The 12,744-nt window shown below is 38.6% G+C and overlaps 1 protein-coding gene and 1 long non-coding RNA gene across 4 annotated transcripts in view; both read left to right on the forward strand.

Annotated features, from left to right (window-relative positions):
- LOC136238198 (alpha-1,3-mannosyl-glycoprotein 2-beta-N-acetylglucosaminyltransferase-like) overlaps positions 1-7,384 on the forward strand; it is a 25,664-nt gene extending 18,280 nt beyond the window's left edge. For all 3 annotated transcript variants that reach the window (XM_066028546.1, XM_066028547.1, XM_066028548.1), the window contains exons 6-10: positions 42-179; positions 940-1,030; positions 1,077-1,272; positions 3,288-3,458; positions 7,175-7,384. In XM_066028546.1, coding sequence (XP_065884618.1) covers positions 42-179; positions 940-1,030; positions 1,077-1,272; positions 3,288-3,458; positions 7,175-7,276 — 698 coding nt within the window. In that variant the 3' untranslated portion in view covers positions 7,277-7,384. The remainder of the gene's footprint in view (positions 1-41; positions 180-939; positions 1,031-1,076; positions 1,273-3,287; positions 3,459-7,174) is intronic.
- Positions 7,385-10,775: 3,391 nt separating this feature from the next.
- LOC136239412 (uncharacterized) lies at positions 10,776-11,596 on the forward strand. The gene is made up of 2 exons (XR_010693452.1): positions 10,776-11,285; positions 11,341-11,596. It is a non-coding gene; the product is annotated as an uncharacterized lncRNA (long non-coding RNA).
- Positions 11,597-12,744: the final 1,148 nt, after the last annotated feature.

The raw sequence follows: 12,744 nt of genomic DNA on the forward strand, positions 1-12,744 counted from the left end.
TTTCGCTGTACAACTAGCTCATCATTTATCATTACCTATAGATGATCTGGATATTGCTTCTGACTTCTTCTCCTACATGTCTTCCCTGCGGCCATTACTGGATGAGGACCCTACAGTGTGGTGTGTCTCTGCTTGGAATGATAATGGGAAGAAAGAGTTCATCTACACTTCAGCTAACAGTAAGCCACAATCCTGTACTGTTGTGTAGTAATGATCATGTGATGTCACAACTTGATGAAAGTATATATAACTTTAGTGAGATAAGAGTTTGAAAGGAGTTGATAGAGTTGTGAGTGAGTGTGTGTGTGTGTGTGTGTGTGTGTGTGTGTGTTTGAGGCAGCATAGCCAAGTGGCTAGAGCATCAGTCTGGTAATCAAAATGTTTCACAATAGATTCCCAATCGTGCCAAATTGGTGTTGTTCTCTTGAGCAGCTTTACTCACATGCTCCACTCTACCCAGTTGTATAATGAAGACCTGGTGCCCTGGTGTGAACTGGGAAAACTGTACTACTTGGTGTTTACTGGGGAAGCAAATTCCCTTAGTGATTATGGGGTCGTTGTGGAACTTTGTGTACGACCTCTCTCCATGATACCTGGACAGTCCTCCTGCTGGTTACTAGTCCTACCCCAGTAGAATTTGCCTGTACAAAGATCTCAGTGCTAGTTCACTGGGTGGCAATAACTGTGTTTCGCATGGCTGCCAAAGGCTTTGTTTGTTGTGTGTGTGTGTGTGTGTGTGTGTGTGTGTGTGTGTGTGTGTGTGTGTGTGTGTGTGTGTGTGTGTGTGTGTGTGTGTGTGTGTGTGTGTGTGTGTGTGTGTGTGTGTGTGTGTGTAGGAGCAATTAAAAGGCAGAAAATGGTTCCCTTAAGTGGCACAAATGTATGTGCCTTGCGGAACTTATGGGCTCTTGATAATACTAAAATTGATAATGTGTTTAGAGTTATTATACCGAAGTGACTTCTTCCCTGGTCTGGGATGGATGCTTAGTAAGGAGCTGTGGAAGGAATTGTCACCAAAATGGCCACAAGGGTAAAAGCTCTATCATTTAATGATAAGGTTTACAAGTCTCTTACAGGTTTTGGGATGACTGGATGCGTGACCCTGCACAGCGTAAAGGTCGTGTGTGCATCCGGCCAGAGATATCACGGACACACACCTTTGGACAGCAAGGTGTTAGCATGGGCCAATTCTATCTTCAACACCTTCAGTACAATGTGCTGAACACTGACCCTGTTGACTTCTCTAAGGAAGATCTTTCTTACCTCAAAAAGGTATGTATTCCATATCATCACCTGGTATTTTTATGAATACATTCCCATTGCTCTGTTTATGTGCTTGTCTTCTGTTGAGACATATATGTGTGCTTTAAAGAGCAATACAGGATTTACGTACGTAGATCCTTTTGTGGTGAATTTTGGGGGTATCTAAATTCCTTTTTCACTTTTACTTAGACTCTTTTCATGTATTAGTTAGAACAAGTCTCAAAGTTTCTACATTATTTAGAAACCCAAGTATGATGTAGGCAAGTGCTACCCACAAACTTGTGGGTAGCCAAGTCCACATCGTCTAAATAGCATAGTGTCAAATATTTAGAAAATTTCTCCTAGGCGAAGAAAGTGCAAACTGTGGCTGCTAGTATCAAATTGATGGTGTTTTGGCTTTGCCAATTTTTAGGTAGTAAACAATCACTGGCTAGACCACCGGTTATTAACTACTTAGTAATCCTGCCATGGGTTTCTATAACCTCAGACATCAAAGGAAATTTTGTCTAAGTTTGACTAGACCCATTTCATTTTATTTATGTGCACTAACACTGGTAGCTCCCACCACCTGAGGACTAATTTTAATGTCTACATTTATCTGTTACAAGTAGTGGTCAACATTGTCAAGGTACAACAACTACCATATTTGACCGATTAATAGCCGCAGCTCGTATAATAGCCGCCCCTGGATAGTAACTGCTCCACAGCCTAAAATTATTGTCATAAGAGCCGCCCTTGGATAAGAGCCACGGCTTGTAGAACATACTGTTGCAAGTGTTGATCAGACACATTTGAAGCAAAAACCGGATGAAAGAGTTGTTTTTATGCCAGGAAATAGCGTTTTTAAAATGGATGATGGTATTGAAGGCACAAATGAGGATGATTAAACAAAGTCAGTCACTCGTGAATCCGTATATTCACCATTGGCTACTGCCACACAAGCCCATAGTAGCCACCTTCGCATAGTAGCCGCAGGGTTTTGCTTGCTGAAAGTTATAGTAGCCGCGGCTATTAACCAGTCAAATATGGTACAGTATGTTGGGTCTAGACTTCAGGTTTACGTAATTTAGCAACCCTGAGGTCCTGTAATAGTGCCTGCACTTTGCTCAGGTGCCACGACACAGGGCTTTCGGATTACTAAACTTTTGTAGACCTCTGTGGTCTGAAGTCTTGACTATTACACATACATGATTGTCCTGTGGACTGCATTACATGGTCATATGAAAGATTTGTAATAGAAGGATGTATCAGCTGGACCAAGGTCTTACTTGATTTATGACTGAAGTTACCAATATCGTCTAAATACTTTATAAAAAAAGGATTTCACCCCATTTTTGCACTTCTAAAATAAAGTACCTAGCTGCACAGTCAAAAACAACTGCTCAATGAGATAAAAATGTACATTCTTGTAGTCAGAGGTGTAACCAGCCATCAATAATTTAAATATCAAGATCAAGATACTCTAATAGAACGGTCAATTACTCTAATAAAGCAGTCACACTATTCAGAGAAGCAGTGTAGCAAATTATGCAGTTACAAATAAGGATTTGTATGTACTGCATCAGTAATTTGGTGGAGAGCTGCCATTGTGAGCAGGCAATCACCTTTTTTTTTTGCTCTTGTGCCTTACCAAACCAGAGAGTCTAGATACACTGTGTCATGTAGCTAGGCCCTGGCATCACCAAAAGTCTGGCTACGCCCTGCTTGCAGTTAGTCCTTGATTTGGGAGACTCGAAATCTCAATTATGAATTCTCCAAGTGAGAAATACTACGTATTGAAATACTATATATTGTCCAAAGGGGGTTTCCTAAAACACCTGGATACCTCCCTGTGTGTTCCCTTGACATAAGAGAGTTTCTTCTGATAAGGTAGTGTCCTCATTGTAGGTAGGAACCAGGTAATAACACTTGTCAGTGTAGTTGTTCAAATTGAAAATTCAGCAAACAATAAAAGAATAGTTATGCTCAGAATTTATAGAAAGATGGTGTTACATGTTTGTAATAGTCTCACTACCTCACTGTAGGATCGTTATGATTCAGTGTATCTACAGAAGGTGGCACAATGTCCAATACTGACAGTGGATCAGGTAATGAAGGGACAGTGGGGAGGTGCTAAGGAAGCACAAGTACAGTATGGTCGGTCGGGAGAGTTCACCAGTATGGCTAGACGGTTTAAAGTGATGGATGACTTGAAGGTATTTACTACCCAAATAGTACAGTGGAGCTGACAGTATTTGTAGGCTTTGAATCTTTCATTATATAAAATTTCCAGAGGTGTACTGATAATTGGACCGGCTATGGGTTATTCACTATATCAGCCCCTTGTTTTCACATATTGGTATCGGATTAGTAACATGTATAAACAAGCAGCAGATACAGATGCATGAACATCTATTTACGGGCACTCGTGCTGTAGTTATATCCCGTTTAACTGTTGATTAAAGTCCCACACTGTCACGTTATAGCTGAATTTAGAGTGCAAACTGTTAGAGAAAAGGTCTATGCCACCATATTTGATCGGCTTTGTTTATCAGCTTGATAATTTTTATATTGACTAAAAGTCATATCAGTGCACTTCTAAAAATTTTTCGGTTAAAGGTATTTCACCAATTACAAGTAGTTGCCAACATTCTAAATTGTGAGCAGAGTATTATATTAATGAAGGTGTGTAGACTAAGTATTGATTTAAATTTCTTCGTCAGATATTGTTTATGTGCTTTTGTTTGTTCATATTCAAAATGCTCTAATGTAAAACATGCATGTTCGTTTGTGTGTGTGTGTGTGTTTGCGTGAACTTCTAAACACTTATGTATCAGTAAGACATGATAGTACAGTATTTCATAACTACTGTATATGTGGTACATTTGACAAGCATTTAGTTGAATGATAACGTGGTTTGACAAGCTTTCAGTTTGGCAAATTGTGCTCTACAGATCTTTTTAATCAAGCGGCATGTTCTGATGAAGTCACTTATGGTAGTATTCATAGATACATGCACGTAGCTAGTACATTTTTCACAGTGGTTTTGATCGTGGAAACATTTGATTGTGACCAATATTTCCATTTATAAAACCCTCTGGATGCCTTTCATTGGCAAAGAATTGTTGTGCTGCTGAGAAGACTGAAATCTGAGCGGTTCGCCATATCCCATGGCAGTACTGAAAGCGGGGGTAGACTCTTTGCATGTAGTTGTTGACCATGTACCAAGGAAAATATCCACTGCATGCAGTGTGTTTATGTCTAGGTGGAAATATTAGCTGTACAATCAATCACTGGTTCTAGGCATTACTTTTCTGACCTAGTACAAGGTGGCCTGGAAGTAGCTTGAAGAGTGACATTTAGAGGAGAAACAAAGCTAGTCAGAAAGATTAAAAAGTTGGTAAAGTCAGTGGAGCGCAGATTTAAAAGTGACTGAAAATGACCAACTAAGTAAAAGGAATAAGAGCAATGTGATAGACCATTAGGAAGAAATAATCACAGAATTGTCATCACTGGAACAATGGATGAGGTTGGACAGGCAAGTGCTATATGACATTGATTAAGAGATACTTATACAAGCTTTGTTAGTCCAATTTAATACTAGGTGTTGTGTTTTATAGGCAGATGCTAAATGACTGGCATATGAAATATTCCCAAGAGATACTATAAGCTGGATGCTGGTATCACTGGACTTCAGTCTACATTGACAGTCTGCAGTAGATGGGTACATTCAGAGAGATATATGTACGTGCAGGTTATTCATTGTGGGGAAAAACTCTGGATTGTAGTCTCAAATATAGACTTGTACCCAGAAGTCTTTGTTTAAAGTTCCTTGTACGAGTCCATTGATGAGTTGATACTGACCATGATACAATGATTATTTGGGGCTGAAGTAGAGATAAAGGTTGTTGGTCCAAAGATGCTACTTACTGTGAACTCTATGCAATTGCCAATGTTGTTTCATTGGCCTACATCAAGAAGCCAGTACAATATCAGCAACACTTGATGAGACATCATTTCGTAAATGTATTTAAAGTGGTTTGATTACTATGTTTCGTATCAATTTCTTTGTACTGCTTCATAGCGAGTTTGATTTTGATCAGTGGTTATCAGAGTGCTGCACATCCCAACTAGATGGGAACCAAAAGTTAGATTACACATGTGGTTTTGCCCTTGTATGTCAAATATTCTCCTTTTGCAACACTGCTGTAACCTGCCTTTTGTCATCAGCATGTACTATAGAAACAACCTTGGCTCCTACTTGCCTGTCTGATCCCAAGGCTCTGTGGGAATATCTCTCATCAGAACTTCTGCAGTAATATCATCTACAAAAATTTCCTTTACCTCAACAAATTCTGAAATGATGGCTTTCCCAGCAGTCAAACATTTTCTTTTATAACCGATGCTCTTCAAGAATGTAGCTTTATGTGGCCATGTCTCTTACTACAATAATACCAACAGGCTGTTGACATTATTACTTAGCGATTCCACGTTTCTTGGACAGCAGCATCAAGCTGTTCACCAAGGAGCAAAGGTCTCTTTTCCTTCATCGTGAGAATGTGGAATTCTACCATATCTTTTATCTTTCTTTGCTCTTTTGTTTTTTCTGTCAGCTTTCCAAATTCATCCAAGTACTCATTCTTCAATCTCTTGGGGGTTGAATCATTCATATTTCCATAGTGAACTAAAGTGCTTCGCAGCATTTGTTACACCATTTTCGGCTGCATCATTATAGTAGGGACCACAATGGAGTAGGTGTGGCCCACGAAATAACAGCACCCAAAAATCAGCCTCAATTTTCCTGACAACGATGAGGTGTATTGGTTAGGTAAAAAAAAACTAAGCCCAAACAAGCTTTCAGATCGACCCGAAATGCTTTCAACAAGTTGCTACGGAATTTTAAAAAAAATTATTTAACGGAATTTTCTACTGACTGAGTAACTGACTGACTGATGCCTTCAGACAAGCGTAACTTGATAACAGCTAAAGATATGGGCTTGATTTTTTCACTGTTCGACATCACTTCGGCCTGAGAGGTGCCTTTTGGCATACCGCAGTACGTACAATGTATTCTTTATGGACTTACCAGTGTCCTCCTTTGTGTCCATTCATCTTTGCTGACAGCAAAAAGTGTTGGTTTGGTGGTAGCATGTGATGGCTTCCCTTTGTAACAGAAATCATCCGTATTTTTTCATAGTGGTTGCAGAGGTGCTTTTCGAATAATTCTTGATTCGTACTGCTGTGTAACGGGTTGAACATAGCCGACAATGAAGCATAATGGATACTTCGCTTTTCAGATAATAATTGATATAGCTGGGGCGTGTGGTACTATTTCAGATGTGGTATGTGTGAGTTCACCACTCATAATAATTACTTACAAAAAAGTTAACAAACAAGTACACATTCCATGCACAGTAGGGATATAACACTTCTTATTGTTTTATTGTGATTTAATATCATGCACTACTCCAGCTTGTTTCAGTATTTTTATTGATGTGCTATGGTCCCTACTCTAGTTGAAAATTCCAAAACTTTTTGTGTACTTTATTTCCCAATTTCAACTCCTTGTATCGCTGTAAAAGTTGTATTTTCTCTACACTTGGCTTCCAGTTCAGGCCTTCTCTACTACCTCATCTGTTTCCCAACATCTTCTTTTGGTTCAATGTTGGCTCACTTGAAATACTTCCACAGCACCATGTGCTCACCACAAAGTAATTGAATACAAGTATTGAGACAACTGTCAAAAATCAGTTGCAATTAAGATTTGATACATAGTTTTTAATTTGGTGTTTCAAACTGCGATTCGCCAAACTGCCTAATTAAAATCACCAACTGTACCACGTATATGGTAGGTCCCTAGCTCTTGTGTAAGTAGAATGTTCCACTGTTCATAATAGTGGTTATGTATTGTTATTCTTTACCCTCCTCACAGGCTGGTGTACCTCGTACAGCTTATCATGGGATAGTCAGTTTCATGTACAATGGATTAAGAGTACACCTATCACCAGCTCCCTCATGGACTGGATATGGATAGGGGAACCCCCTTTGTATATGCTGTTGTGTTATTTTTATATCACTGCATCTCTGTACATAATTTTAATTTAATGTGTATTTTTTGCAAATATAATTCTTTAGTAATGAACCTCTGCATTACAGGGCAGTAGATTGTAATGCAACAGTCCCTCCTTGCAATCTAGTGTTATTCTAGTACCACAAAATAATTTTGCTTCATTTCTAGTGTTAATATTCAAGTTAGTATTAGTTCTAATAATAGCTACATGGTGGCCAGTTTACTGTGGTTTTAGTTATAGTTCTTATATCCAAAAGGGTACATTAACAGAAAAATCCCGTATCTCAACTTTGATTTGCCAAGTGAATGATACTATACTTAAAAGTACATGAAGAAAAGTCTCGAGAAGTACAGTAGGACCTCGATTATCCAAACAGTAGCGGTGACTGTTCTATTAGGGTATTTTGTCAACTGGTGTATGTTCTATTAGAGTATTTCAACAGAGCTCTATATGATTATGATGTGATTTGGGTTGAGGCTTAGAAGCCTGTACACCCATTCAATTACATACATACACATACATAAATTAGATGCAATAAACAAAAATTAACTATGAATATCAAGACACACGGTAGTGTGTCGTGCGGGGTCGGGTATCACTCTTTTCACCCTATTTACTATTTAGGGTCCGCAACGTGAAAAATGAAGCTGCAAGAAATAAATCCCCGACTATCGTAGTATGTTACCCATCACTAATACCACCCTTGGTTTGGAACTGAGTTCCCTTGTTGGAGAGACACGCAGATTTTAATATCTCACGTGATTGATCTTTATTTCGTGCGCTCCAAAGAAGACGTCCAGAGCTCCCAGATTCTGAGTGTGATATCAAGTGTTGTTGGCCTACCAAAGCATGCATAGAAGTGAGTAAAACTTTGCCTGTGTTTTTCACGGAGGCTGACTTTCTGCTGATGGGTCGAGAAAATTTTTCGCTCGAGGTGCTCTACCAGCCAAGAGAAGAGAAGCCAATCCTATCACATAAGATGGTAATGAAGTTGGATGTATAAGTATTCTACACACCAAGTTTGAAAGAGCTGCGACCTTTCTAACCATCTGGCTGGCAGAGATGAAATTGTCAGTGCAATGATCTTCAATGATTTTGGTGGGTTGCCTCCTTCCTACTGTTACAAACTGTCTTTCTAGGAGCTTTAAATCGGGAAGATCCAGAAGAACATCTGAGGCTTCTAAGAAGTGGTCAAATCCTTGACCTTTAAAGTTGAAAGGTCATTGGAAGCTACTACTCTAATAGAACATTCAGTATTCTATTAGAACAACCATGTAGTCACTACATTAACCATCTGCTTTTGATTGTGTCAATTAAACAGCTGTATAGGTTGCTTGGCAAGTGTGCATTTTATGGATGTTTAAATCTTGTATTTTAACCTTGCGATGATGCAAGTAATGCAGAGTCCAGGATGCTCTAGAGTCTAATAGTATTTGAAATCTATTCATTTGTTATGAAGTAATCATTTTGTATGAGCTGGAGCACTTTATTGCAGGACCAGCTCATTAACTTCACATTTTACATACCTGGTTTTCTATAGGAAAATTAACAATAATAATGTATCTTGTGCAACTGCCTAAACAAAAACAACTCAGTAATGCAGGTATAGCCATAATACCCTAATGCTGCTGTGTATATGGCCTATGAGTTTGTGAAATTATTGGTTCATGACTAAGATAGAGGTAAAGCTTCACAGTTTTATCTGTCAATGTGTTCTATTAGTAGAGCTGGGCATATACTGGTATTGTTAGTAATCTGTGGTATTTAAGTCATACCGGGTTTGATACCGTCTGTTTTTTTTTTATATTGCTATACCGTCTGGGCACTATGGCTTCCCTGTGGGCTTGTAATTTAGAAGGTAACCAAACATGTGACAATGTTTGTAAGCAGGTGCTGATGTAGTCAGCTAACCAAACTATGTAAGCAAGTTTGTTAGTGGTAGTTGGTACCTGAGGCATGCTGAACTACCATGGGTATTTGGTGCATATATTGAGGCAAATGGCAGTTACTTTAATACTAATGCATGGCTTTTACATCAATACTGTGATATTTAGTAATACCATGATACTTTTTATGGAAGATATATCGTTTGCTATTTTTTCAATACCGCCCAGCACTATCTATTAGAGTAGTTTATTACTTGATAAGTGTGGTAGACTAATAGATTACACACATTTTTGAAGTATTCTTTTATCATGTTTTGCACAGGTAGTGAAAATAGGGCAGGGAACCACAGGCCATGCATGGTCCCCCAGTTTTGGTGGTCAATTCTTGTAGCAAAAGATCAACGTGCTCTTTATCATTCTATTAGAGCAATCACAAACTGCTTAATTTTTAAAGTGACACCCAAAGTACTGTCTCAGAGCCCTGGGGCATACATCCAGATGGAATCTGTGTCTGTATGGGCTAATTAAAGAACTTTTTACATTAAATTGCAAGTAGGCCTGAGTCAAATATGCTCAAAATTTTGCCCAAAATTCTTTCAGGAATTTCCCTAAATTTTCACCTATTATGCTCATCAGATGTTCCCATTATGCTTGCATTATGCTCTTAGCCAGGTTAGCAACAATTCTGACAATTATCTTTGAACATTTTAATCAGTGAATGCTCTGTTAGATTATTTCACTAAAAGTGACTGTTCTATTAGAGAGTATCAATCTACAATGCATTTGAGTGCTCAGCTTGCAGCATCCATGCACTGACTGTTCTATTGGAGAGTATCAATCTATTTTCATAGAATTAAGCTCCATAGCTTGAAATATCCACCTAATATGGTAGCATTATGCAGCATAACACTCCAACCTATTATGCTTTTTATTATGCTGGCATATTTCCTAATTGCAAGTACTTTGTAAGGAGATGTGCGTGGTTGAATAATTCCTTGAACACATTAGTGAATTTTATTGTCCAAAGAATACATTTATCCTGATGTATTGATTTCTACTTGTCACAGGTCCATATGCATTGGACTGCTCTGTGTAACAATACCCGTTCAAAATAACAAACTTATCTTGAAAATACTCATCAATCTACAATGTTCTCTGCTATAATGAAGCCAAATTTCTGTTCATTTAGATCTATTAATTTTACATCTCTGCCTATGTCATTGTTTCCCTTACCATATCAATGATTGTTTGTTCCATTGATTGTTGAGTGCAGCTGTATGAAGCTGTCATCAAAGTTAATAAATGCATGGCTAGAGCAGACTAAAACGTAGCATTACAAATCATTTGGGGTATCAATTCAGCCAACTAGTTTGTAAAGAATAATTGGCTATAAGCTTGCACAACATTTTGAGTATTGATGGATGAGAAACTGATGATTGAGTTTATGTGATGTAATTTATTAAAGCGTATGGTCATGCATATGTATGATTGTTTACTGTAAACTACATGTGTGTAATGTAATAGACTAATCACACAATTTGTTCTTGAAGTGACCTATAGAATGTGAGTAGGTTAATGCAGTGGCGTAGCCAAACCCGGGCAAGCCAGGGCATTGCCCGGGCATCAGACTTCTTTGCCCCACCATCAGCTCCTAGAGTAATTATAAAGACGTGGGCTGGATAGCTCGAGATTTTGCTAATGTTACTTAACTAGTCACTGTACAAGAATAAGTATAGCACAACTTATACAACACTCACCGTGCCATTTTCGCCGATGGTTTCCTTCTTTTTGGCTAAACAGAGATGGGGTTATCCAAGGGATTTTCCCTCCGAGTAACTTGATTGTGCACAAATAGAGGAGGCAATAAATAGAAGCAAGATCACGTGATTACAAAAAACTGCGCAGCATTGTGGCAAGCAGTGAAGGACAAAGAATTGGTTTCACTATAGTGGGCTGGACGGTTTACATTTGGATTAAGTAATCACGGTAGCTATTGGTGTGGTCAAAACTCGGGAGGCAAAGCAGTCTAGAGGTATTTGTGAAATTAGCACCCATCTATCCGTGTGGATACTGCTCAGTTCAAACGGTATGGAGTACTTGTTCAGTCAGCAATTCTTTTCTTTTTGTTTCCACTTTTCTAGGCTAACAACTGTAGTGGCAGAGCATTAGTCATCACGTGATAGAGCGCCTCGTGCTTTAATTCAAGAATCTTAGTAGTCTGGTATTAAGACACATGTAGCTAGATGTATGTAATGTGTTAGAAGGCCAATAGCTAGCTAGGCGTTCGCTTCTATTAGGCTGATATTAGTCATCTTGCATACAGTAGTGTAGGATGATACATAATGCATTTTAAAAATGTTATATTGATGTCCATATGAAGATGGGCATGTGTACGTGTGTTACATAGGAAATGGCTTGCCCACCCATTGCCCAGGCATGGCGAAAAGTCTGGCTACGCCACTGGGTTAATGTACAAGTATATATGGTATGCCTCACTATATAGCTTAATAGGATGTGGGAAATGCATGCAGGAGCTGGAATAAGAAATGAAAGACCTGGCAGTTTGTCTGCTTATTGAGCACAATGCAACTACTGAATATTAGATAATTGTTATAGAGTTAATTATGAAGGAGTCATTGCAGTGATAAACATGCTTACTTATGCTCATAATTATAAATTTAGCATGTGCTTATTGTACTACACTTGAAAGTTGTTAATACAACTTTATGGTAAAACGGTCTATTCCTGATCAGGGGCAGCAGAGAAAGGGGGCTGCAACCCCTGTGAAAAAAATTATGGGGGCTTAGCCCCCCTAAAGTTATCTATAGCTGTGATGGAGAGCCTAGCTCAATTGTATCAATAATTTAGATACTATAATAGAGCAGTCAAGTATATACTCTAATAGAGCAGTCACAGTATTCTTAGAGGAGCAGTGCAGCAAGCTATGTATGTAGTTATAAATAAGGAGATATAGTCTAGTTGGTGGAGGGAAACTATTGCCAACAGGTAGTACAGTCACCTTTTTTGGTCTTCAACTTACTGCTAGACCATGGCATCATCAATCTAGACCCCCCTTAAATAATGTCCACCCTTGCTATTCCTGCTGGCATTAAAATCATAGTGCCAATCATTCCATGAACTATCGTTAGATTGACAGCTATCATGGATGATTCAGCTTTGGTGAATGCTTTCCAAAGTAATCTGAGTGAGATGATGAGTATGCAACATAGAACACAGGGAAATACGACACTCAGTGTGCTGGTCCTAGCATGAGATCAACTACATGGCAGGGGTCTGGAATTCCATCCTAGAACACGTTTGTGCTTTAACACCTTGATTGAGAGTGCTAATGACAAAATGGAAATTGTAATGCTATAAATTAACATTGTGCAACTTTTTAAAGTATATACCACATTGTTTCAAATGAAACTATAGCTAGATACACTCCTACAGTTATAACTAAGTGCGTTTGGATAAAAATGTAACTACACATGTCAACAATTAGTGAAAACTAGCAGCGATTCTATCATCATGTACATTGCAGG

This window comes from Dysidea avara, chromosome 11, assembly GCF_963678975.1.
Source record: "Dysidea avara chromosome 11, odDysAvar1.4, whole genome shotgun sequence".
Lineage (NCBI taxonomy): Eukaryota > Metazoa > Porifera > Demospongiae > Dictyoceratida > Dysideidae > Dysidea > Dysidea avara.